General features: G+C 41.7%; 1 protein-coding gene across 2 annotated transcripts in view; it reads left to right on the top strand.

The window, feature by feature from the left end:
* The window catches only part of RELN (reelin), a 557,181-nt gene that overhangs the window by 502,018 nt on the left and 27,171 nt on the right, over positions 1-27,992 (top strand). Inside the window, exons 47-57 of one of the 2 annotated variants that reach the window (XM_059725849.1) lie at positions 2,121-2,261; positions 3,401-3,578; positions 4,419-4,612; positions 5,495-5,751; positions 6,640-6,794; positions 8,290-8,504; positions 10,305-10,482; positions 17,688-17,863; positions 19,623-19,729; positions 23,024-23,266; positions 23,782-23,954. In XM_059725849.1, coding sequence (XP_059581832.1) covers positions 2,121-2,261; positions 3,401-3,578; positions 4,419-4,612; positions 5,495-5,751; positions 6,640-6,794; positions 8,290-8,504; positions 10,305-10,482; positions 17,688-17,863; positions 19,623-19,729; positions 23,024-23,266; positions 23,782-23,954 — 2,017 coding nt within the window. Of the gene's footprint in view, positions 1-2,120; positions 2,262-3,400; positions 3,579-4,418; positions 4,613-5,494; positions 5,752-6,639; positions 6,795-8,289; positions 8,505-10,304; positions 10,483-17,687; positions 17,864-19,622; positions 19,730-23,023; positions 23,267-23,778; positions 23,955-27,992 lie in introns of both variants that reach the window. The other variant, XM_059725848.1, reaches the window with a different exon arrangement.

Here is a 27,992-nt window from a genome sequence, read left to right as displayed (position 1 = left end):
CTCCTTGACTGGAATTTGTCAACCAGGGAAAGGAAGATGAGGCTCCACTGAGGCAGAGGTTGTTCCTTATTTTAATCCAACAGCTCTTCCTCTCACCTCATCCTTCAGTTAGGGATGAGAGACATCCCACTGCCATCGCCCCCACAAATTATCCTGGTTACTCATGATAAGGATTAGGTGAGAGATGCTTTGCTATTCTGAGCTGTGTGGTAGCACTTTTTTGTGTGCGGTTTGTGCAACATGCCTGCCTGTTGACCTAATAGTTTTCCTGGTGTGCAGCCTCCTTGCATAGTTTTCTGGGGCTTATACATCCCAGAGTGCTGTATAACTTGGAGTCTGTATAAGGCAGCAAATAGTTAACTCATATATCTTAGTCTAAAATGGTATTCTAAAATATAAATCAGAATATAAAACTTCATGCAGGAGCCCCACTGATTTAATAAGCTCTATAAATTGTTAGTGAAGTTGTCAAACCTGAAGTAGATACTGTGAGATTTAGTGCTTATTTTTCCTTCACAAGTTCTTCCTCAAAATGTACATAGACAGACAGACCTTTCTACATTGATGAGCTATGTGGGTTTCTTTGAGAAAAGCTCATGTTCAATCTAAATCAGGTAGTCCAGCCATCTCAAAAATTATATCCAGACTTAGTAAAATGCTTATTAAGAAATGATTACATCTGATAACATGAAATAAAACACTGGCTCTACCAGAAAGTTGTTTGTGTACTGCACTGTATTTGGTCAGTTTTAAATTGGTCATTATTTTTGCGCTCAAAGCAAGCAGCATAAAGCTCAATGCTGCCATCTAGAGTTTAAATCCAATAAAATGTGCAAGATTTAATTTAAAACTGCATAATTAAAGTAACTCCATTTTTATCTGCGTTCTGTTAAATTTGTTTTCAGTCAATTCCTTCTCTGCATAGTGTCAAATCCTGTCTCCACTGAAGTTAATGGTAAAACTGTCATTGACTTCCCTGTATCCAGAATTTCACCTTACACTTAGCTTTCTTAATATTTTGTATCATTGCTACTTTGGAAGCTGGCTACTAAGCATGTAAGCCAATATCTGAAGTCTTAACTACTGCACCATCTAATCCTTTTCCATTTTAGGGGAGGTGGTATAGTGGGTAAAACACTAACAGCTGATAGTAGCGGGGTTATGCAAGCACTCCCAGCACTGCCACTACCATTGGAACTAAACCAAGCGTAGCAAGGGTGGGAAATTTACTTGTACCCTGGGTTTGTCTCATCTAGTCAGTAGCTTAACTAGGGGAGGGTGAAAGGGGCATCTGCCTTGAGTGCCAGGTTAGGCCAAAATTGCCCCCTATACTGCAAAGACAGAAATTGTCCCCAACCCTCAGCAACTCCTTAAATAGTGAAAAATCACCTACCCGTTTATTGATGTTCTAGCCAACTTGCATCACACATACAGCATTTTGCCCCACTTTCTAGGAGTTCTGCATAAATCACAGGCATAGGTGATGCATTGGGGGGCCATGTGCCTCCCCTAAAATTGGCCACCACCAACGCCTGCAACACTGCCTGCGGGCGGTCCCTGCTCGGCCTGCCCTCACCACTGACGTCACCACAGCTGCCTGTGGACAGTCCTTGTTCGGGCTGCCCTTGCCACCAATGTCACCACGGCTGCCTGCGGGCAGTCCTCACTCGCCGCTATGCCCCTGCTGCCAACACCGATGCTGCCTGCGAGCGATCACTGTGCCCCCCCAGCCTCAGGAGGCACACATTTTCATGATCACAGGTGTGATCTAATGCTCCCTGAACTTAATGAGATAATCCCTATTGGTCTCAGTGGTAGATGGTTCAGGCCTAATTTCTCTGTCTCCCCACAAATGCACATGGACACATTCCTATTCCCATCTCCCCACCATGAAACCAGCTCCCTTTTCCCCAGCCTTGGCTACAGGCTGAATAATTTGCTTTGCATGGGGCTCTGTAATTCTGTTGATTCAGCTTGGGTTTATTCAATGAAGAAATCAGTCCTCCTTTCACATACAGCTCAAGTCTGGAGGAAGAGACACAATTAGGTTTCCTTTCCATTTAAATAAAGTTTAGCACAAGTGGAAATCCTATCTTCTCCTTTCCCTTTCTTTCCCAAAGGTCTCAAGCAACTCGTTTCCGCTGGCACCAGCCAGCTCCATTTGACAAGCAGCAAACGTGGGCTATAGACAATGTCTACATTGGAGATGGCTGTATAGATATGTGCAGTGGCCATGGGAGGTGCACACAAGGCAACTGTGTGTAAGTATAGTTCTTTTCCTGAGGTGGATACTGTAATTTCAAGGTAATGACTTGAAAGCATATTTCTTTTTTGAAACAGTAAGAAACATAGCATCACTTGAGAAATAAAATGCTAAGATGAGGGTGGGTGGGCACATTAGAGAATGCATCACTTCAGACTTTGATGGCTAGATTTGTTCTTCAAGAGATACAGTATGGAATGGTGCTACCCCTGAGAGAGGATAGGGAAAAGGACAGCACAGTGCTTCCCCCAGCTCCCAGGAGCTGTATACAAACTGTTCTGTCCTCTAGGCTGGGTGATGGAAATAGATTCCCTCTCAGAACCTCATTAGCTGGGGTAGGTTACTGTCCTCTCTAAAGTAACTGGCACCCATAGGGGTGCAGAGAAAACAGTCCGGGTCTCCTTGGTCTTTTGCATGGGGGTTTCATTCCAGTTCCCTTTTCATCACAGGTTATTCCTGTTCCTGGCATCCAGGGCTGGATGTTGGCTCTCTCTTCTGAGTAGGAGGACATAATCTTGTCCAGTGGGCACCTTGTAGTTGCCATGCTGACCTCAGCATTAGTGTAGACTCTGTGGCCTATTGCCATACCCATTTTCCAAATGGATCTCTGTTGTGCCGGTAGTGGTACCCATGGAGCTCCACATTGAGATAAAACAGTACCCATTCTGCAGCAGCATAGTACCCATTCTACTGAATGTTTGGCTCTCTCCCTTCACAAAAGACAGCCGAAATTTCCCCTAGATGCATAATTATATTGTGACTGTGCAACATACACATTTCTGTATTTTCCTCCCTGCTTAAAGCACTAAAAGGCAATGTGTTTGCTTAGACTGGCTTGTTATCTTAATAGATTTATCTATCAAAATACAGTTTCTTTGACTGATAAGGCTCCATGATAGGAGTGTACTACTCTGTACCTGGCATGTTATCAGCTTGAATGAAAACCACATACCTGTGGGACTTTATATCGTTTAATTATATTTTGTTTAATATTAACAACTTCTGAAAGAGGTATCCATTGTGAATCCATGCCACACAAGACAAATAGCCTCATCTGGAATAAAATAATATTGATTAAATCTTTGTGCAGAAAACCTTTCTAAATGTGCTCACTTTTTGTATTGTTTTCCTCTGCAGCTGTGATGAACACTGGAGTGGGCTCTACTGTGATGAGTCTGAGACATCTCTTCCAACACAACTTAAAGATAACTTCAACCGAGCTCCATCTAATCAGAACTGGCTAACAGTAAATGGGGGGAAATTGAGCACAGTCTGTGGAGCAGTGGCCTCTGGAATGGCTCTTCATTTCAGTGGGGTTAGTGTTTTAATCTGTGGTTATCTCTTGCCTGTTGTCTTTAATAATGGGATTGATTTTAAAAACTACATAGAAATTTAAGTATAGGAAATAAATGTTAAATTTATGTTTACTTCCTGGTTTGGGGTCAAACACTGGCAGATAGTATTAGTGCCCGTCAAAAAACAATAAAGAGAATTGATACCCCTTCTCCTGTACATACCATCTCCTACACAAGGAGGGCTCAATGTACAGATCCTCTGAAAGGAGAAGCCATCTGGAATGCAGACTATAGAGCGAAGGAGAGACTTTGTGTATATGAATATACCTACTCATTCCAAAAAGGCTTGCTCATAGAAACTCTTTGTACTGCTGCCAAAGATAATTTGTGCAGGGGATCTGAATTCAGTACTACTCCTGGCTCACTACAGGTACATATATATTCACAGTGCTTTAGTAATATATGAACACAGTTATTTTGGAGTCTATTTTGGGTATGTTTAGAACAACACCTGCATCCGATTGTTACAATAATTAAACAGGCAAATTGTTTGTAGTTGCAAAACTGCTGTCACAAAATTAGATGTCATCTTTTATCCCTTCCAAAGGTAAAATAAATGCCAACAGAATGAAATATAACATATTCCATTGCTAATTCCAAAATTGTAAATAATCATTAGAGAATTATTATTTTGTTTCAAACTTGTAAACCTTCTTATTAAGGGATTGAGCCTTAAGTAAAACAACTGAAAAATTAAATCTTTAGTTGAGTTTTCAGGAAGTAGTCGAAAAGCATCACAGTCCTAGCAATTATGTTCGCTGCCCTGCCACACTAACAGGGTTTTTTTTTTCCTTTTTCAGGCTTGTAGTCGTTTGCTAGTTACAATGGATTTGAACCTCACTAACGCAGAATTCATCCAGTTTTATTTCATGTATGGATGCCTGATAACTCCTAACAATCGGAACCAAGGAGTTCTGCTTGAGTACTCTGTGAATGGAGGAATTACCTGGAACCTCTTAATGGAAATCTTCTATGACCAGTTCAGCAAACCTGGGTCTGTAAATATATTCTTTTGCTAACACGCATTAATAATACAAAGGAATATATTCTTCTTCTAACTAGCACACTTGGATTTTTCAAAGTCTGTCCTGACTTTTAAAGTATTGCTTGGAAGTAAGAAGATTTTTAATCTGAAACCCCTTAAAGTAGCCCAGTATCAATGCAGGCATTTTTGGATACATTTTACACATGCTCCATGTGAAATGTAGGTATAAGTTAGCACGTGCGTAAACGTTGGACTTAAAACTGGTTAGTTTAACACCAGTTTAATTAGATGGAGTCTGCGTCAACCAGTTTAACTGGCAAATGTATGGCTGTATTTCACTAGTAAATATTAAAGTAAAACTATGCTCATCAGAAATCTCACTTTGATTTATAAAATCCTTTCGTGGATTTTAATATTTATTTATAAGAAGGTTTCTAAATGACATAAGCACAAAATTGTTGTCGAAGCCAGTGAGAAAGCAACTGGTCATTGAGAGTGGAACTCACTTCTGTGCAATCTAGAAAAGAAATGGGTGCCACTGGTTGTGGTCCTCAGAAGGACAGTTCAGCAACACATCAGTTGTTCTTCCCTCTTATTTCTCTCTGTACCTATCACACCCCTTGTGAGAGAGGATAATGTGTAGGAACAGTCATGAATGCTCCATGCCACTGAGGATTCCTCTGTGGTAGGGACATCCTCAATACAGGGAACTAGGGTTCAATCATTAAGATTGTCCCCTTCACACCAACTGGTGGTGGGGATAGACTTTGTCAAAGCAGCTGGTCCTAGTCAGGTGCCTATTTCCAACTTAATTTTATTTTTCCTTTCACAATCCAAGGGATAAAGAAAGACCTGCCTCCCACATGACTTCTTTTAATGATTGCATTTCAGCTTTGTGAACATTCTTCTTCCCCACGATGCCAAAGTGATTGGTACCCGTTTCCGTTGGTGGCAACCAAAACACGATGGTTTGGATCAGAATGACTGGGCTATTGACAATGTGCTGATATCTGGCTCAGCAGATCAGAGGACGGTGATGTTAGACACCTTTAGCAGTGCTCCATTGCCACAGCATGAACGTTCCCCAGCAGATGCTGGCCCCACAGGAAGGATTGCTTTTGATATGTTTATGGAAGACAAAACTACAGGTAAAAGTTTGATACAGATCAGAATCAAAGAGCATGAAGTTAGTGGAGCTGCTTCTAAACCTGAGCTTGCTGATCTCACTGCAAAGGATACCAGAAACAGTCTGTGTATTATACTTTTATAATATTTTTGTACAACCAAATGTAGCAACTTGCTTTTAAAGCTACTAACGGTGCATGAAAGAAAAGAATAAATATAGAAAAAAATACAGATTTTAAAGAAATAGTATAGACTGTATGTTAAGTAGCTAGCCATTTAGACAGAATGACTTCTTATTAAGTGAATTCACTTATAAGATGCAATTTTCTTCAAGAGAAAAAAGGATTTGTCTCAATATTTTTCGTTATATATGCACCATGTAGCCAGAAAAAAAATCTGTTGTTTTCATCAAAAACATTTCTTGTTATTATTCTAAAATAATTTCCTGCCCTGGAAATTTGCTTCCTATTTTATGGACATTTTCAAACAGAGGTGTTTAAAATAGTTCCTAAGGTGGTTAAATTGTTGTGTTTTCTGGCTACTAAGAAAAAGGGGAAATATTTGTGCATTAGTTAAAGATACTATGTATCTTTTTAAATTATATGTATGTTATAAAACCATAAATTTCCCTTTATAGGGTCTAGTGTAACAAGACTTTATACTATGAATATTAATTCTTATGTATTAAAACATATTTTAAAATGTCTGTGCTCAGAAGTAGCAAAGGATGCTGTGAACAGTAAATATAATACAGTTATATGGGAATGATGGGTACTAAAGTTCTCAGAAATATTTCACAGAACAATACTAACTTATTTGTACACAGTTGAAAAAATAAGCCTCTCTTTCATTAGCAATTTACACTATTTAGGTGTTTCAGTAATACAATATTAACTTTCATATTTTTTAAGTGAATGAACACTGGCTGTTCCATGATGATTGCTCAATTGAAAGATTCTGTGAATCTCCTGATGGGGTTATGATCTGTGGTAGCCACGATGGCAGGGAAGTTTATGCAGTTACCCATGACCTAACTCCTACAGAAGGCTGGATTATGCAATTCAAGGTAAACGCTTTATCATCTTTGTCTTGTCCATCATTTTCAAACTGTGGTACACATACCCCTGCTTTGCCTAAAGTTTAGTAATGACAGTGGAGCTTCTGACAGGTCAGTGCATGGTAAATGATAACATTGCAGCATGTTGACATCACTGTCAACATTGGGCACTGTTACACGTCCCTGACATCTGCTCCATGGTCTAATTAGAATGTGCTGGAGTCAGGGGCGACACGTAGGGGGTGCACATGGGTGCATGTGCACCCCTGAGCATGGCGGTGTACCCCCTCAAAAAGGTGCCGCTGGCGGAGTCTGCAGGTGGTCACCAACCCCTGGTCAGCGCTCGCTCCCCCTCCCCACTCTGCTGACAGTGCCGGTGGCTTACTGCTGCCATGTTCCCACCACTGCACTCCTGCCACCACTGTACCCTCCCAGCCGTCGGGGCACGCGTCATTCATGGCTGGAGTAGACTTGATTAATCAAGTCTGTTGGAACGTGCTAATCAGCATGCTCCAGCAGCCTCAGCACCATGTATATTCAGCATCCCCATGCTTCAAAATGGCAGCGGGAGAACTTCAACTAAAGCTCATCAAACAAGCTTTAGTTAAAGCGCCCCTGCAGCCATTTTGAAGCACGGACACTGAATACACAAGGCACTGCAGGCACTTTAATTAGCTTCCAAGAGCCATTCTAATTAAAGTGCCCCCCTCTCCTACCCTGGAGCATGTGTAAAGATGCCCATTCTTCCTACGGAATGAACATGCAAATGCGTCTGTTGCAGGGGGGATGACCAGCAATATTTTGCAGGTAAAGGGATATACAGCCAAAAATGTTTGCAAACCACTGTTCTACATAGTTCTGACAACTTGTTATTCTGCTGTTTTTCTCTCCTGGAAAAATTTCCAGAAGAGCAAATGATATATAGGCCAGGGGGTCTGTACCACTGCCTGCTGCTTAAGGGCTTATGATGTCACTCTCCAGTAACTGGCCTACGTTTTACTACTTAATACTTAATATTACTGACAGTTTACAAACATAATCTTGGGTTCTTCTCCAGTGCTGCAGGTGTATGAACATGATGCAGCTGGAAGATTCACTCCCCAGTGCACTGCATATTTTGTCATAACTGATTAGTGAAGTAACAGCTAATCAAAACATTGGCTTTATTATTTACTGCCGTTTCAAATATTGGTGTTTTAAATTGCACTGTTATGGGACAGTAATAGGAGAAGTGCACCTTAATGGTGAATATAACACCAGTCTTGGGAGTCAGGAAATCAAGATCCATTGACCTGTAGTATGACTTTCACTCAATTTCCAGTTTGCACATTGGGAATAACGAAAGCTACAGAATGACAAGTGTGATGTCAGTTCTGCAAGTGCTGTAACTCAAAGTCTACTCTACAGTCACTTTTCTTTCTGTATAATTTCTTAAAACATAACCATCCACACAGTTCTGGGACTGGAAGGATTATACCTAGTTACCTCCTTTTATCTGTCTTAGATTTCTGTTGGATGTAAAACTTCAGAAAAAATTGCACAGAACCAAGTCCACGTGCAGTATTCCACTGACTTTGGTGTGAGTTGGAGCTATTTAGTACCTCAGTGCTTACCTGCTGATCCAAAATGTTCTGGGAGTGTTTCACAGCCCTCTGTCTTCTTTCCAACAAAAGGATGGAAAAGGATAACGTATCTACTGCCTGAAAACCTTGTGGGCAAGTAAGTATGAAGAAGCAAATCATCATGGTGGGTACAGTTTTAAAAGGAATTATAGCCTGAAAATCATAATTATATATACATTTATTTGAAACATGCACTTTAGCCTCTGTTCAGCAACCTTCTTAAGTACTCACCTAATTTTAAGGATTTCAGGACTTTAAATCAAGCATATGCTTAAGAACTCTGGTAAATCAATTCCTTTTTGTCTATTCAAAATCTATCAGGTCCCCACAGCTGTCTATTTTAATAAAGAGGTTTATTAACTTATGTCTCCAGTAGCCCTGCAGGGCCAACATAACCCTGGGAGAAACTAGACTGTCCTTTCTCTTAACATCACCAGAATTTTAACTGAATTCTAGCTGCGTGTGTTTGTAAACAAAAAAGCTATACTGGAATAACTAACGGTAAAATTAGATACACTGAATCTTTTTATGCATCAGAAAAAACACTCTTAATTGAAGATCCCACATTGGTTTTCCAGAGGTAGCTATTGGGATGAGGGACATTTTTTTGTATTATTTATAATCCTAGCAAGTGAGATATGGAGAAATAATTATCATGGAAACTTAGTCAGTTTTCAAGTTTGAACCACCTTCTGGGCTTCTGAACTACTGACATATTAATTTTCTTTGAAGGTCCTCAGAAGTTCCTCTCATTTTTCCCTTATCTTACTATTGAAGAGTACCTGCATCACACATCAGCTTTTCTTCCTACAGAAAGGGGCTGAATGGAATTTTCTTCAAAGCTCCACTCCTAAGAGTTTGCTGGAGAGTATTGCCAAGTTCTCCCTTTTTGGTAGCTAACTTATTTCAACTCTAGTCCCTGCCATCCTAGAAATAAGAGATCAAGATCATATTTCATGCCTCTGTCTCATCTAGGCTGCACCACTTTATCTTTAATCCAGCTTTCTTGGGCAATGCCATTCTAGACTTTAAAGGAATATAATTGAGACTTGATTTTTCTATAAAAACTCAAAGCAGCAGAATGATATGACCATCTGTGCTGTATATTTCTTATTCTTTCTTACCAAATTTGGCAATGAACAAATGACAAAAGGAAGTTTTCCTCTTTCAGTCCGAATCTGTACTGCATATTTTAACCTGCCTACAGACCACATTCTACTAGTGACAAGAATTTTTCCTTTTTATAGAAAAGATTTACTCAAATAATCTGTAAATGCTGCATTAATTTGTCTTTTCTCCATAAAAATTAGGTTGTTTTATTTTAAAGCTTTAAATTATTTATTTTAAAAATAAATTATCTCTGAAGATAACTTTGTTCTGGCTTTCTGTCAACAGTGAATCTCCCAGATCAAGTAGGTATGTTCTAAGGGATATATATATGTTTCAGTGGATTACTATGAAGACTGCCAAACATTAATTTAAAATATCCTGATTCTAAAGATGCCTAATTGTGCATCATAGGTACTGCCACTGTATTCAGTGGAACTACTTACAAGTCAAGGGCTGAGTGAGAAGATGTACAGTAGAGCTCATGTGAAAAATCTCTTTGTTTTACAAAGCAAACATTTTTAATCTGAAAGCAAGAAATATGCATCTTATCATTTTGGTTAAAAATAATGATAACCTTGTTTAAATAATAACACATAATTATAAGTATCATTTAGAAGAATTACTAGCATATAATAAAAATATTAATTACCATATCTTCTATAGGGAAGAGTCCAATTTTTCCCTGTACTGTGCTATCCATAAACATATGTATTTAGTCTACTGTTTTCATTTGTACAAAATGATCTGTTTTATCTATATCTGTTTTTCTTCATTCTTGTGTTTCTAGTCCAGTGAGGTTTAGGTTCTATCAAAAATATTCAGATATGCAGTGGGCCATTGATAATTTCTATCTGGGACCTGGTTGCTTAGAAAACTGTAGAGGCCATGGTGACTGCTTGAAAGAACAGTGCATCTGTGATCCTGGGTACTCTGGACCAAACTGCTACCTAACCCAATCTCTGAAGGTAATTTTAATCAGTTTAGTTATTAGTGCACCCTGCTATGTGTTTGAGGAATTGAGTCTATTGAACTTTAAAAAGTAGAACTTGGTCCAAAGAGAAATTCGAACGTTGGATATACTCAAATCCACATTCATATCTAAACTGCACATCCCTGGATCGTATCTTCAAAAATGTATCTTTTTCATGTTGCAGTTTAAAGAAGTATCACTTTGCTGAGGTTATTAAATTTGGTAATTATACTATTTTCCTTTATAAATAAAAAAAATTACTACTTTTAATTGCTGTTTAACAGTTATAGTAGATTGCTGTTTGTAATGAAGAAAATGGACACCTATACACATTCCCAACACCTGCTCTGACGCATTCTAATTAGAACGGGTCAAAACAGACTCAATTAATCATGTCTGCTGGAGTGTGCTAATTAGCACACTCCAGCAGCCTCGGCATCACGTGTATTCAGTGTCCCCACACTTCAAAATGGCTCTGGGGGCACTTTAACCAAAGATTGTTGAATGAGCTTTAGTTAAAGCACCCCTGCCACCATTTTGAAGTGTGGGGCGCTGAATACATGAGACACTATGGGCACTTTAATTAGAGTGGCTCTCAAGAGCTTCTCTAATTAAAACACCCCACTCCCACCCCCACCCTGGGTCAAGTAAAGACACCCTAAAGTTCTTGAATACAGTATTAAGAAGTTTGCTGTTCAAACCTGGACATGTTTTCCCTTGCATATACCATTACATTTATCAAGACCAAATGTAGAAAGTTCCTGTTTATGTACTGGCAGACAATAAGTTACGTTTTTGGACACAAGATACTAAACTCCAGGTGATGTAAGTGAATATAAGTAATTAACTTTCCACTGTTGTTCTGTACTTCCTAGGTGAATAAATTACTTCAACAAAAAGCAAAATTGTATTCAGGCAGCTTAATATCTAAAGGTGAAATAGTGATGTGTTACATTTATAGTCATAAAGGAAAAGAGTGACATAGACAAAAATGTACTATTAGCACTTTTGCACATACCTGAAACTGAAAATATTATTGGCATTTTAAGAAAAAATATTTAAGGACTCCTCAACTGTACTTAAATGCATTATTCACCTTATTCATATTTTCTAAACCATGTTTCATAGATGAGAACATACATATTTGGTCTACAGAAACAATATACATTGATTGGACCACATTCTTTCCAAAGTCAAGACAGCCTACACAGTATTTGAATTTATATAATTTGCTGCGTTATATCTTCTAATAAGCCTTTCTAAGATGCTGGTTACATAAATGTCAATGAGCATGTCTTTTCAATGGGATGGATCACATTTTCTTCCTGTCCCTAAACATTAAGGCCATCTTCATCTTCTATATTCAAATTATGGATTTACATACAGAACATTATTGGTTATAGTCATTTTCCTCTGCCAGGTGAGATGTTCTACAATAACAATCTCTTTTGTTGGAGATAACAAAAGAGACAGTCAGAGAGCTTTTGTTGGGCCTGAATAAATTCAAGTCAGCAGGGCTGGATGAGCTTCATCCCATGGTCTGGAAGGAACTGGCAGAGGAGATCCTAGAGACCTTGGCAATGATCTTAATGAAGTCATGGGAGATGGGCCAGGTACCAGAAGACTGAAAAAGGGCCAATGTAGTGCACCTTTTTAAAAAGGGCAAGAAGGAGAACCCAGGGAACTACAGACCAATTAGCCTCACCGGTTATCAATACCTGGGAAGTTACTGGAGCATATCCTAAGGAAAGCCATTTACAAGTATCTGGAGGAGGAAAAGCTGATCACAACCAGCCAGCATGGATTTGTGAAAAACAAATCATGTCAGACAAACCTAGCCTCCTTTTTTAACAAAGTAACTACTCAGGTGCATGAATGGAATGCTGTAGATAGAGTGTATCTGGACTTCAGCAAGGCTTTTGTCAAGGTCCCCAAAATGACCTTCTCATAAACAAACTGGAGAAATGTTTGCTGGATAAAACTGCTACAAGGTGGATAGAAAACTGGAAGGAATTATCAAAAATATAAATACAAAATGAGGGATACTTGGCTGGATGACAGCTCTGTGGAAAAGAACTTGGCAGTCTTGGTAGACCACAGACTCAATATGAGTCTGCAGTGTGATGCAGCTTCACAAAAGGCAAATGTGGTTTTGTGCTGCATCAATAGAAGCATTAATTCCAAGACATGGGAGGTGATAGTGCCTCTCTTCAACACTGGTTAGGCCTCATCTGGAGTACAGTGTGCAGTTCTGGGCTCTGAATTTTAAAAAAGGATGTGGAGAAGTTAGTGTCTAGAGGCAGGCAACAAAGATGATCAAGGGCTTGGAAAGCAAGTTATATGAGGAAAGGCTGAAGGAACTAGGCATGTTCAGCTTGTGGAAAAGGCGCTTAAAAGGAAACATGATAGCAATCTTCAAATACTTGAAGGGCTGCCATAAATAAGAGGGAAACCTCCTTTTCTGTCTTGCTGCAGAGAGGAGGATGTAGACCAATGGCTTGAAGTTGCAGCAAAATAAATTTAGATTGGATATCCAGGAAAACTTCTTCACTCTGAGAATAGTGAGCGAGTGGAATAGATTGCCTAGGGAAGCTGTGGACTCTCCATCACTGGAGGTGTTCAGAAAGAGGTTGGACAGCCACTGGTCATGGACGATCTATACCTATTTTCTACCATGCTGTTTGCTCCAATTACCCTCCTCTTATTCCTGCTATATGTGTCAGGGCGTTTTTAAGCCTCTCCAGGGCCATTGGGTGTTGCCTACAGCTAAGGATGGGGACTTCAGCAGGGATGTGCCAATTCTCTCGCTAGGAGCAAAGCCAGAGGTGTCTAGCTACTTGAATTTGCAGGTAGCAAATTTAATAGCAATTACAGCCAATTACAGTGTAGTAAGCATCTGCATGTGTAGACGTGGACACTTACTATGCAGTAATTAGCTCTACTGTGCAGTAAGGCATCTCATGTAGATGCTCTTAGAGACTCTGATTCTAAGACTTGTTAGTGTAATAAGTGTTTGTGCAGACTGCTCATATGAACATATGGTCCCTTAAGTAGCTCAAAACTTTCACTTTCCATGTGTATTCTCATAAATAAAACCTTGTCTGTACAAATATTAGCAGAGAATCTCATGAATGCCATACGAGCAACCAATATTTTATTCACACCAGTGTTCGTGAATAAAGTTTCAATAGCTTATCTGCTGGGATCACTTCATCCCGGTTTTTAGTAATTAGAGACATATTTTCTTGTGAATACAGCTTTAGCCTGTCCTCTTTATTCATAACAGGTGCTAGTCATTTCTGGCACAGTTTTATCCTCATAGTTACATACAAGTGATGCCACTTTGACTGTCTATTGTCCGACTACTGCTTATTAGGACTGTGCAAAGTTTTGGTTGCTGATTTGATTCATAGGAGATTCAGCCCAATTCAGTGGCCAAACCTCCAGATCGAATCAGGAGACCCATTAATCTCTCCAAATTGAATTGGAAGCTTCTGAATTGATTTGGAGAGTCGATGATTTGGCCGTAGACACAGCTTTATATGTTGTTTTTCTATGTACCTCGAGGTACCAGACATGGCTCATGAACACTGAGATGGTGAAACAGATGGAGCGTCCCACGGGAATGTGGGGGGGTCCCCTGAGCACTTGGCGGTGAACCCAGAAGTGGACCAGAAGTACTTCCGGTCCACTTCCAAGTCTATCGCGGAGCATGCAAGACCCCTCCCCTGCCCCCCAGCTTGGCAGCTGGTGCCTTCTGGGTCTAGGGAGGTCACCTGGGGTCCCCCCATGGGCAGTCGCTGAGCTGGGGAGGCACAGGGGGGATCCCCCACATGCTTGGCGGTGGACCAGGAAGTGGACTGAAAATACTTGCAGTCTACTTCCAGGTCCACCACCAAGCGTGTGGGGAACCCCCCCCCCCCACACACACACACACACACACACTCCCGTGGGACACTTCATCTACCCCACCATCTCAGCATCCACGAGCCGTGCCTGGTACTTCAAGGTACATAGAAAAAAAACATATAAAGCTGTATCTATAGCCAAATTGCTGATTCTCTGAATCAGAATCAAATCTTCAGATTTGGCCAAATCGAATGGGGACAGTAATGCAAATCAGTGAATCGAATCACTGTCCCCCAAATCAGACCAAATCCGAATCGAATACTGCCTGCTTTGCACACCCCTACTGCTTATCTTCTTTTTCTTTGGCAATCCCTCACAATCATGGATGATTGTCTTCCATGATTGTCATATCTGTGAGTCCAAATATGGCTGATGAGGCTGATATGGGATCGTCAGACTCTGTTGCAACTTAGGCACGTGTTTCCATGTGGAGTGGTTGGCTCTGGATTCAGGATTAGGTCTGCAACACACTGTTCCTGCCACTCCTGTTTTCTCATCTCCTGTTGTCATCGTAAGGTTATCATAAGTACTGAGATCCTTGCAGTATTCTTCCTTCATTCATGGGCAATAGTCTCCAATGAGTTGATGTCCATGTTGCATTTCTTAAGTTGGCCTTGAGGATACCCTTGAAGCGCTTTCTCTGCCCTCCTTTTGAGCTTGCTTCTTGACTGAGTTGGGAGAATAAAACTTGGTTCAGGAGTCTGGAATTGGACATCTGGATACCATGGGTGGCCCAGCAAAATCGATGTTGGATGATCATCACCTCAATGCTCATGATGTTTGCTTGTAAGAAGACACTAATGTTGGAGTGTCTGTCTTCCCGCTGGATTCAGAGGATCTTCTGTAGGTAGCATTGATGGTATTTCTTCAATAACTTGATGCGTCTCCTTCACATTGTCCACATCTCAGCTCCAAACAGTAAGGTGGGGATCATAACTGCTTGATAAACCATGAGCTTGGTTTTAGATCTGATGTCACATTTCCTCAGACATCAGAAAGCTGCACTTGTACATTTGAGGCAATGTTGGATTTCTTCATCAATGTCAGTCTTCTGTGAGAGATGGCTTTGTGGTATGGAAAATACTCAGCATTCTCCAGAGTCTCACCATGAATTCTCTGGAGTATCAGCATGAATCTGAATTGTTACCAGAGCTGTGGACTACTCATTAAGAGCTTGTTGATGGAGGACCTTAGTCTTCTGAATGCTAAGTGTCAGTTCCATTTTCTTGTATGCCTCGGTAAAGACGTTGACAATTACCTGAACGTCTGCTTCCAAGTGTGCACAGATTACAGTATTATGGGCATATTGGAGCTTCATGATTGAGGTTGAGGAGGTCTTGGTTTTGACTCTGAGTCAGCTTAGATTAAACCGTTTACTGTCCATTCAGTAGTGTAGGTCCACTCCAACTGGAAGCTTGTTGGTAGTCAGATGTAACATCACGGTAAGGAACATCAAAAAGAGTTTGGAGTGATGACACAGCCTTACTTAATTCCCATCTTAACGTCAGAAGGATTTGTGATGGATCCATTATTGAGAACCACTGTTCGCATACTGTCATGGAGCAGGCAAAGAATGGTGATGAATTTCAGTTAGCATCCATACTACAGAAGGATTCTCCACAGCACTTCTCAGTTGACAAGAGTCGAAGGCTTTTGTGATGCCAGAGAAGGCCATATAGAGAGGTTTATGTTGTTCCCAGCATTTTTCCTGCAGCTGGCAAGCTGTGAAGATTGTCAGTTGTGCCTCTTGATGCCTTAAACCCACACTGAGATTTCAAGAGGAGCTCTTCAGCAAGTGGAAGGAGACAACTCAGGAGGGTTCTCACAATGATCTTTCCTGTGAGACAGCAAGGCAATCCCTCTATAATTTCCAGTTCGACTTGTCTCCTGCCTTGAAGATTGTCACAATCATGGTGTCCCTGAGGTCATCTGGGTTGTCGTCATCATTCCATTTTTCACTCCTTATATGCTGGGGCTGGATGTTACTATGAATTTGTATGACATCTAGTCCAATGGAGCCCTAATCTTAATTTTGCCTCTGAACACAACCAGAGTAGCAACAATAAATAATAGTTATAGCTCCTAGATATCTTGCAGTTTAATGTCCTTGTTTGTATCCATATGCCCACACTGAATAACTAGACTTGTTTGCGTGTGTGCAAGGGGGTTTTTTGTGGCATTGCAAAAAAAAAAAAAAGGGGAAGGATGTTATCTAGCACTAAGTCATTACTTTTATGTCTGATTCATAGATTCATAGATGTTAGGGTCGGAAGGGACCTCAATAGATCATCGAGTCCGACCCCCTGCATAGGCAGGAAAGAGTGCTGGGTCTAGATGACCCCAGCTAGATGCTTATCTAACCTCCTCTTGAAGACCCCCCAGGGTAGGGGAGAGCACCACCTCCCTTGGGAGCCCATTCCAGACCTTGGCCACTCGAACTGTGAAGAAGTTCTTCCTAATGTCCAATCTAAATCTGCTCTCTGCTAGCTTGTGGCCATTGTTTCTTGTAACCCCTGGGGGCGCCTTGGTGAATAAATACTCACCAATTCTCTTCTGTGCCCCCGTGATGAACTTATAGGCAGCCACAAGGTCGCCTCTCAACCTTCTCTTGCGGAGGCTGAAAAGGTCCAGGTTCTCTAGTCTCTCCTCGTAGGGCTTGGTCTGCAGGCCCTTAACCATATGAGTGGCCCTTCTCTGGACCCTCTCCAGGTTATCCGCATCCCTCTTGAATTGCGGCGCCCAGAATTGCACGCAGTACTCCAACTGCGGTCTGACCAGCGCCCGATAGAGGGGAAGTATCACCTCCTTGGACCTATTCGTCATGCATCTGCTGATGCACGATAAAGTGCCATTGGCTTTTCTGATGGCTTCGTCACACTGCCGACTCACGTTCATCTTAGAGTCCACTAGGACTCCAAGATCCCTTTCCACTTCCATGCCACCCAGCAGGTCATTCCCTAGGCTGTAGGTGTGCTGGACATTTTTCCTCTCTAGGTGCAGCACTTTGCATTTCTCCTTGTTGAACTGCATTCTGTTGTTTTCTGCCCACTTGTCTAACCTGTCTAGGTCTTGCATCTGATGGATGCAATCAGGTGATATAATTTAAATAAAATTTACTGTCTGTACAAAGGCAGTGGACCTTAGCTCCTGAGAGGAAAAAAATCACTTTACTATTTTTATGAACATTTCAAACATACTTCAAAAGTAAATTATAACTGGGTTAGCTAAAAAGGCTGTAGAGCAGGATGATTCTTCTAGTTGTTGCTCAAATGCTACATACTTTTTTTACAGACTTTCCTGAAGGAACGCTTTGACAATGAAGAAATTAAACCAGATTTATGGATGTCCTTGGAAGGTGGAAATGCTTGTACTGAATGTGGAATTCTAGCAGAGGATACAGCTCTGTATTTTGGAGGCACTACTGTAAGACAAGCTGTCACACAAGACCTGGATCTGAGGGGTGCCAAGTATGTCATGTTACCAGCTAGAATTTGACATAGCTGATGTGTTCTAACAGAGGGCTTCATTAATAATAATAATAGAGATCAGATTGGTAACAAACATGTAAATAAACAGTAACAGATAAGGCAGCTTATGGGAATGATGATACTGAACTTTTCACTTCTAAGCAACAGTTCAGAGTCATCTCTGGTAGACAATGACAAATGGCTCTTATTTTTACCATCAACTGGAATTTTTTCACTGACATTTGTGAAATGAGTCATTATTTATTTTTGGGGAGTATCTTGCTGCTTTGTAGGTATATGATAAGAAAAGGTCCTTACTCAAAAGAGTTTAGAACTTATAGACAAAGTTTAAGAGCAGTGCAGTGCTGGTGACAACTGTGTTACAACCTCAACTTCACAACTGACACCAGCTGGTACTCTGGCTGCCAGTCTCAGCAAAGAGATGAAGAACTAAGTGGGCATGAGGGAAAAAATGTGTATGTGCCTGTGCTGTGCCCATTCTATATATTGACAGTATTTGGAAGGGTCACAGCAGCACATCTCACAAACACCCAAAAGGTTTTCAAAAAATAAGTAAACAAAAGTATTTACTTAAAAAATGCCAATTGTGTTTATTTATGTTGGGCTATAGGAGAATTGGATTTAACCAAGTATCATGTGGGTTCTGGGTAGGGCATGCACTACATTGAAGAAACAACTATTAAAAAACACCCCAGAGACTTCTTCCTTAGCATGAGAGTGGTGTAGACGGGAGCCAATTTGAGTATATCATACAGATTTTTCTAAGTGAAGTTGAAGCATTAACATTTAAAAAATGGCCAAGGGAATTTCCTCTTATGGCCTCTCTTCACTGAAGGCCATGGGGAAAGAAAAGCATGAGATTTGCCAGGCTGTTAAAGGAACAAGTCTCTGTGGTAATTTGTAACAAAATGCCATGTCCTGCCAACATTTACAGACGTGAATGGCTTTTCTCGGGTAAGTAACTCCACTGAAATGAGGGAACATATGGAAAATAATGTGCTTAAAGTGACTACAGAATTGGGCCTTAAAATGTTCCTGTGGCTTTTTCTTTCCCTTTAAAAATCTGTATTTCCCATCTGTATATTTATTGCAACAAAATAGAATTGCCCAGTGATGAGACAGCTGTGAAATACAACCTTTTATTCACTCATATAAAAGATTGTATTACATTTGTTTAATATACATAAACTAGATATATCAAATACACAACTTTTGCATACTTATAAGGCCAGATCTTCAACCACTGTAAGTAGCATACTTCCATTAGAGCCCTGATGCCAATTTATATCAGCTAATTATATAACCTATAAAATACAGAAGGAGACAAAGCATACTAATATTATTGCTTTCCTCACCCTCCTGCTTTAAAGTGTCACTAATTCTGCTGAATTACAGGCAGAATTTGTTTAAGTATGTAGCTCATCTTTCCCTTTTTATGTTTTACTGGAATTACTTCTGATTTTCATTAAGTTAATTTCCTTGCTTAATTTCAAACACAGATGAATGTGCTGTGCCCATAGTGGCCTATATGCATTTATAGAGGCCTGTTCTGCAAGATTCACTAAAAACCTATCTTGTCTTAAGTAAACATCAGTTTTGTTTAATAAAACTTTTTGGTGTATTGAACATTGCCAATATATTTCTTGACAGTAAACAAATCGATCAAGTAAGAAAGAATCTACTATATTGTTTGGATATATAGTATTCTGTGTGTAACTATCACTGCATTTCCCTTCAGATTTCTACAGTATTGGGGAAGAATTGGGAGTGAAAACAACATGACAACCTGTCATAGACCAACATGCAGGAAGGAGGGAGTTCTGTTAGATTATTCAGTTGATGGAGGCAAGTAAACATTTTAGTTGCATGTGAACATATTTTTTTTGTACTCAAACACAGTAAATGCTTAACTGTGTCAATTTAGACTGAGACCAATAATAATATAGAATCTATTATTCAGAGCTATAATTTCCAACTATGAAAGATATTTGTGTCTCTTACTTGTATCTCTTCTCATATAAAATTTTCTTCTGTGTTTCTGAAGAAAAGGACCCCATCCTGCTACCTGTGACAGGGGGCCATCCTGGGGCCAGGTCTTGCGTCGGCCTGTCCACCTGTCCAAGTAGGGCAGTATGCCCCATCTCACCTGCCACAACTTTGCTGTTCCCCAAAACTGGTGTAAAATGCAAGAGGCTGCCCATTTTAATGTCCCGATGCCAAGGGGGCACTGTACATGACTCCGACCTTCCCTTACCTTGTCTCATGCCTCGCAGATGTCATTCCTGAGTTGTTTTATTTGGTCTGTCCTCCAGCTTGAGGATGGACCAAACTCAGCACACTGTTAGGCCTCACTCATACTGCCCTGTTCTGGGCCTCATATATAGTGCCTCCCTCTCACTGGGGCCTCTATCGCTCCTCCCTCTCTCACTGGCCCTCTTGCACTCATACCCCTTCCTGGGCCACATTCACTCTGCCCTGCTTCCTTGAGTGGCTCCTGTAGGCCATCAGGCTTATCTCTGCACTCCTTGCCCAGTCCTGGCACAGCCTTTTGGGCCTCTCCTGTGACCCTCATCTGCACAGTAACCAGGCAGTTCACCAAACACTGAGCTGACTCTGACCCTAGCCCCTCACTGGGTAACCCGACCCACCAGTTGCCTAATTGGGGCCAGTGACTTGCCCCTTCTACTCACGGCTCCCTCTATGCTGCCTCACTCGGCCTTTGGCCCACTTGTGGCCTCAGGTCTCCAAAGACTTACCTGAGCCTCAGTACTCATCCCCATCTCTCTGACGCCTCCACACACTTGCCCCCTCTATGGAGCATCTACACTCACTCCCTTCTCTGGGGCTTCCAGGGTCTTACACCCCTGTGGGGCTCAGGTGCCTGAAGGCGTGCCTGGCCCTCATGCCTGTCCCTGGGTGTGGATAACCCACTAAGATGAGGGGGGCTGGGATTTTAAGGCACCCCTCCTCACCTTTCACCAGGGTGGTAACTGGCCTGGCATTTCTGGGGGACTATCACACCACAGACAGCCCCACCAGACCACCCATCCCCAGCAGGGTACAGTTTTCGGTCTTACCCAGAACCAATGCCAGCCTACCTGCCTTGGTCTTATCCCATACTGGGCTAGGAGTTCTGGTGCTGCTGCTGGCTGGCTCTCACTGGTCCAGCTCTCCAGACCCTTCCTAATCATTTCATAGATTTCATAGACATTAGGGCTGGAAGGGACCTTGGAAGATCATGCAATCCAGCCCCCTGCCCCAGGGGCAGGAAGTCAGCTGGGGTCAAACGATCCCAGCAAGAAAAATGTCCAAATGTCTCTTAAAGGAGTCCAGAGTAGGTGCTTGCACCACCTCTGGCAGCAGTCTGTTCCAGGCCTTGGGGGCTCGGACAGTAAATAAGTTCTTCCTTATGTCCAGCCTGAAATGGTCTTAGAGGAGTTTATGACCATTTAACCTTGTCAGCCCTTGGGGCGCTCTGGTGAACAAACATTCCCCCAGATCCTGATGTACACCCCTTATATACTTATAGGAAGCTACCAGGTCCCCACTGAACCTGCGCTTTTCCAGGCTGAAGAGTCCCATAGCTCTCAGTCTCTCATCATAAGGCCTGTTTTCCTGCCCTCTGATCATGCACATGGCTCTCCTCTGGACTCTCTCAAGCTTCTCCACATCCTTTTTAAATTGTGGAGCCCAGGATTCGATGCAGTACTCCAGCTGCGGCCTCAACAAAGCTGAGTACAGAGGGAGGATGACATCTTGGGATTTGCTAGAGAAGCATCTATGGATGCAAGCCAGAGTTTTGCCTGCTTTGCCAGCTGCAAAATCACACTGGTGGTTTATGTTCATCTTGAGGTCAACCATGACCCCCAAGTCCCTTTTGGCTATGTTGTTAGCAAGCATAGCACTGCCAAGCCTATAAGCATGCTGCGGGTTTTTCCTCCCAAGGTGGAGACCTTGAATTTTTTGGCGTTGAACACCATCAGGTTTACATCCACCCACTTTCTGAGTTTGTCAAGGTCAGCCTGGATCACCATCCTGTCCTTGGGTAAGGACACTTTACCCCAAAGTTTGGTGTCATCAGCAAACTTGGCCAGTCCACTTCTGACACTGATGTCCACATCATTAATGATGATGTTGAAAAGTATAGGCACAAGGATGGAACCTTGGGTGACCCCACTGGTCACGGCGTACCAGGATGATTGACTTCCGTCAGCTAGCATTCTCTGGGTCTGACCTTGGAGCCTATTCCCCAGCCAGCAGACTGTCATGTAGCTGAGGCTGCAGTTGGTCAGTTTTTCTAGGAGATGATCATGGGATACCAGATTGACTCAATCCCCATCATTATGCAGGACTGTCAGCTCCCCAGACCTCCTTCCCTCTTGGACATGGCTCCCCTCTGGGACCTTTAGCCACTCAGGCCCTGGCCCACCTCCAGGCCAGTCAGAACCCCAGGCCCCCTAGCTCTGGGCGTCCCTCGCAATGGGCACTCTAACCCTTTTGACCATCCTGCTCTTGGTGCCAGCATTGACTCTAGGCTTTTGCACTGCTCACCCACTCCCTCTCAGCTGGGCTCACCTGAGCCTCAGGCCTTACCCCTACCTGTTTTAAATCAGGGGCTTGCCTGGCCCCTGTGTAGGCCTGCAAGCTGTTTGACTCATGTCTAGTCTTGGCCTTGCTTTTACTAGCCCTAGCCTTCTCCCTGGGGCACCTAGGAACCTCCAGCCATCCCCAATAGTTCCTCCCTTACCTTACAGTGTTGTGTGAACAGCAGCAGCAGCAGCATCATCAGCTCAGCCGGATGTTGCTGATTCCCAGCTGCTTGCAGCAAACTGCTAGCTCAGCCCTGTGGGCCTGTATTTAAAATGGCCACCTCATCAGGGCTGGCCTGCACCTGCTGGTTGCCTGCTCTCAGCCTTAAAGTGGAAGACACCCAAAGGTGCACTGCCACACTACCTTTATGCATACAGAATATGCTGCCATTAGAAATACTACCATTGTGAGTAAAGGCTGCCCACTTCTATTAGAAGTTAAGAGTTTTCCACTCAAAGAACACAGATATTATCTTGTGACTTCCAATTATGTTCCTTTAATCTTTTGTCAGCTTATGTTTGTTTACAATCGTAATTCCTTTTGTTATAGGAATATCTTGGACCTTACTTCATGAGATGGATTATCAGAAATATGTCTTGGTCAGGCATGACTACATACTCCTCCCCGAACATGCTCTAACCAATACAACTCGCCTGCGCTGGTGGCAGCCATTTGTAATTAACAGTGGCATTGTGGTTTCAGGCCCAGAGCGTGCTCAGTGGGCACTAGATAACATACTAATTGGAGGAGCTGAGATCAATCCCAGTCAACTGGTAGATACATTTGATGACGGTAAGGAAAAACGTGGCAAACATTCTGTTGTGCTGTCACTGTCAAATGTCAGAAGTTTACAGACAGTATGTTGAACTAAATAAATGTGACAAAAAGCTTTTCAATGCACATTTATTTCATTTTTCTGTGTGTGAAATGTTCTCTTTAAGCTAGCAAATGCAAGGTATATATTTTATTACCTACATCAGTTTTAAGTATTAATTAGTCATTATTACTTTTATTAGCATCAGTTATTTCACTACAATTCGGTTTAAATCTAAACATAAATATAGGGTACCTCTGATCATTTCATTTCAACAGAAAATGTTTATCATACCTTCTTTTTAAAGTACTAGTATTTAAAAATAGTTGCACTGTCTGACTGAGGATGACCCTTTAGCAAGGCCTCCTGGTTACTTATTTAAAGCTTATTTCATTAAAATCACTGTGGGGCTACACTTAAGGATTCTGTGAGGCTACCCCTACATGTTTTTTGGGACATTACAGTAATTTTGTCTAACTCTTGTTAATAGAAGGCACTTCCCATGAAGAAAACTGGAGTTTTTACCCTAATGCAGTCAGGACTGCAGGGTTCTGTGGCAACCCATCATTTCACCTCTACTGGCCAAATAAGAAAAAGGACAAGACACACAATATCCTGTCCTCCAGGGAACTCATTATACAACCAGGATACATGATACAGTTTAAAGTAAGGAGATGCTTCTCTTCATCCAAAGTAAAGTATGCAGTAAAAATTCAACTAATTTGTCTCTGGATAGTTTTACTAGCTCCAAGTAGAATACAAAATTCAGTAATCCTTTCAATATTTAATAATGCCTTGTTTTTTTGTAATGTAAGGGGGAGGACAATAACAAAAGCAATACCATAGGGTCAGAATGATTATATGTATGTTATTTCAAGCCAGGACTGAATTTCTGTATGCTTCAGGGGTGACTGGAAGTACTGGCTGCTTGGCCATTCTTTACTCAGCTGGGTCATATGTGAAAAAAATACTGTCCTGATTTCTCATCTCTGAAGTAAAGTGTCATTATAATAACACCTGCTGAAGTGATGGGAAGAGGGAGATGGAAACTGACTGAGACCTTGAAAATGTAGGCAAGAATAGAGATTCCTGCTGATTGAGACCAGCAGTGTGCATAAGTCTCTGCCTGGCAGAATGAACAATGAGAGGAAACAATTCCCATCACTAAGCAACAGGTAGAACAGGAGAAACAGAGTCGGAGTAAATAATACGACATGCAGAGAATGTGAAAGGCAAGGATTTTTACAGGTGATATCTTTTATTGGACCAGCCACATGGTTGGGATACTCTTAAGCTTTCAAATGCAAAATGTGCTTCATAAGGTCTGAAGGAAGAAGCAGGCACTGTGATGATTAAAAACAGTGTGGAAGGCTGTTGGAGAAGAAAAAAAATCTGAGGTAGCAGATAAACAACAGAAAAAAAGATGGCTTGATTGTTGGGAGATCAAAACCTTTCAAAAGAGAAGCGGGTCATTATCACCCATAGTGTGAAGGTAGATTTTCAGGAATCAGGTCAATTCTAGTTTGCCATAAAATCAGTACTAGTGTCCTTGGTTCTTAGTGTCCATCCTTCCTTCAGACCTGATGAAGAATGCTTTGCATTTGAAAGCTTGTTTAAGTCTATCTCAACCAAGCAGTTGGTCCAGTAAAAGATATCACACACAAAAATCCTTGTCTCATGTAATTCCTTGACCATCATGAACTTCAGCACTTCAACACTACTAACACATACAGAGAATATGAAAGTATGTAAAATAAAGAGCCCTTTTATTTACTTGGTGTCACAACAGAATGGCCCATGTAATCAGCAAAGTGCCCCTTGATATTACTCTTTATTTTAAGATGGGCTTTTCAAGCAGGTCTGCAGATTTTTCATCATTACAAAATAGCTATTAATTATTATTAGTGCTAGTCATTATTTATATTACAGGCCCAGATCATATATTATTTATATTACAGTAGTGTCCCAGATCTTCTAGACCAAATTTTGGCCACTTACAACCCACAGAGTCATTAGAGCTGGTTTGCAGAGCCATGGCCTTGGGTGGCATTGGTGGCTGGGGCTTTGAACACACCACAGCCAGGTGCCAGGGTGCTTCACCCATGCCACTGCCTGGCAGTGAGGAGATGCAGCACCAGCCAGGCCAGGTCCTAGCACTAGCCTGCCTCAAACCTGAGCTGGGTCATTCCAGCCTACCACAAAAAAATGTTGCTGAAACCCATTTTAGACATTTTGCAAACAAATATGAGGAACAGTCTGAAAAAGACAACATATAACCTTTGAGAAAAGTAATCAGGGTGATGCTACATCTCTTCCAAATTACATTTGTTTCTTGGTCTCTAGCTATTGTTTTAACTTAAGCACATTAAATTCCCCTTCCTCCAAAAAATTAACTCCATCTTCCCTAGAAGCCAATGCCAATTTTAGCCCATTTCCTCAAAGCTTTTGACTACCCATATACACATCCCTGACCTTTGAAATTACACCAGGGATTAATTTGATCTTCTGTTACTGTTGTGTGCAAGTGTGGGAAAATTTGTGGATACTAGCTCCCTAAGTGGTTAGCATACCATATTTACCTGAATCCAGGACAATTTTGAATTTAAAATGATCCACTAATAATTAGATTCTATGCATGGAAAATGTATTACTGCAGGACAAGCCATTGTAGGGGGACAAGTGACTTGAAAGGTGATAGGGTATCAGGCAGTGGGGGACTCAAGTGGGCTGAGCCCTGCCCCCTTTCCCCCTGTACCCAGCCCCCTACCACCTGTCCCCCCCACCATTTGCCCCCTTGTTGCCTACACCCCCAGTGCCTGTGCACCCCTGCACCTTCCCCCACAGTGGCTGTCCACCTACCACTTGCTCCCCCGTGACTGTGCCACTGATGCTGCCCCCTCCCAAATTCCTGCAGCCCCTGACACTGCCCCCCACTGCATTCCTGCAGCCCTGGCACTTTACCCTCCCCAATTAATTACCTCCTCCCACCTGTCCCTCCCCCCTGTTGCCTGCCTCTCTTGTAGCCTCTACCCCCTGTTGCTGCCTCTGTTCCACCCTGCGTGGCCCCCCTGCTGCCCCACTCCCTGCCACCTGCCTCCCTTCCACACTCCAGCTCTGGCTCTGCTCCAGCTTGGGGCACAGAGCACGTGATTGCTCCAGTCCCACAACCCCGCCACAGACACACAATGCTTGGGGTGACAGTGGTTGTGGTAGCTTTGGCCCTCACTCTGGCTATGGAACAGGGGCCAGAACTGCTGCTGCCACAGTAGTTTGTTAGCTATTCAGTACCATGTAAAGTTTACTACATTTTGATGTTATAATGTCAAGACAAATCAATTGTTTAATTTCTCAGGTACAGTTTCATTCTGTTTAAAAAAAAAAACTTTTAAAAAGAATGAACCTTGATGTATGTGAATTAAACACCAAATTTTAATTATTAAAGTCTTTGCCTGTGTGATAAATGGTTAACCAAAGTTGAGCTCTTAAATACATATTTAGGCAGTTAAGTGGTCTGGTTTTCAGAAGTGCTGAGTGTCCAGGCTGGGCAGCAGGGTGGCTAGAAGCCCAGATTCTTCAAAATGTTTATCTTCTTAGATTGTTTATGTGGTTACATATTGATTTAGAGATTTAATATTAGGCATGAATTTTTTAAAATACTTGCCCTTAATTCCAAAACTTATGTTCTATTGTTGGCATTTCATCATCTCTCAGTATACTTTGGTATACAAATGACAAAAATTAATCCTATCTTACATAATACAAACATACCAGAAGCCAAGAGTGATTAATATTTTCAGTTATATATATTGATGCACAAAGGTAGAGATACTTGAGATGGTGAATACTTTGGTTTCCATTGGTGGGCAAGGTTATTTGGGTAGATGTGATATCTTTTATTAGAACAACTGAGTAGTTGGAAAAAAGTTCTTTGCAAGCCTTGGTGCACAAATACCCTTCTTCAGGCATTTGGGAGACACTGCTGTTCTTAAATGTCCAAGGTAGGAAAGAAGCTAAATGTGTGACAGGAGGTCAGTGAAAATGTAAATAGGTGGAAGTTTGAAAAACAATGGGTAGAGAAGGGAAGGGAGGTTGAGAAAAAGAGGGTAATAATGGGTGAAGGAATGCAGAAGGTAAGCATGGGAGACTACTGTATTATTGACTTCTCCGAGGCAGAAAAGGGGCAGTCTGGCAGTCTGTGAAAAAGTAAATAGGCAGAAGTTAGGATGACCATGGGTAGAGAAGGAAGGGGGTGGGGGGTGGGATTGTGTAAATGGTAAGTTCAGCCAGGTACCTGGTGAATCAGATGTCAGGCAGGTTGTAATGTGTCATAAATCCAATGTCTATATTTAGAACATAATTTTTTGTATCCAGTAGATTTATGAAGTTAAGTTTCTAGGCTTATCTACAAATGATGTGTTGTAAATTCCCTTTGAGGATTAGAACTGAGAGATCAGAGAGAAAGTAATTGTCTTGTGAGAAGTGTGCACCCACAGGTAATTGGATATTTTTGTCTTTGATGGATTTTTAAGTGTGTGTTCATTCTGGTACGCAGGTGTTGTTTGGTTTCTCCTACATATTTTCCATCAGGGCATTTAGTGCACTGAATGAGATATATTATGTATCTGGAAGTGCAGGTGTAAGTTCCAGGAATGGTGATGGTTTTGTTGTGGGATGTAGTTATTGTAGGAGGGGTGGATGTGTTGG

Source organism: Alligator mississippiensis, chromosome 4, assembly GCF_030867095.1.
Source record: "Alligator mississippiensis isolate rAllMis1 chromosome 4, rAllMis1, whole genome shotgun sequence".
Taxonomy (NCBI): Eukaryota; Metazoa; Chordata; order Crocodylia; family Alligatoridae; genus Alligator; species Alligator mississippiensis.
The sequence above is the reverse complement of the archived record's forward strand: the minus strand, read 5'-3'. Positions and strand labels throughout refer to the sequence as shown.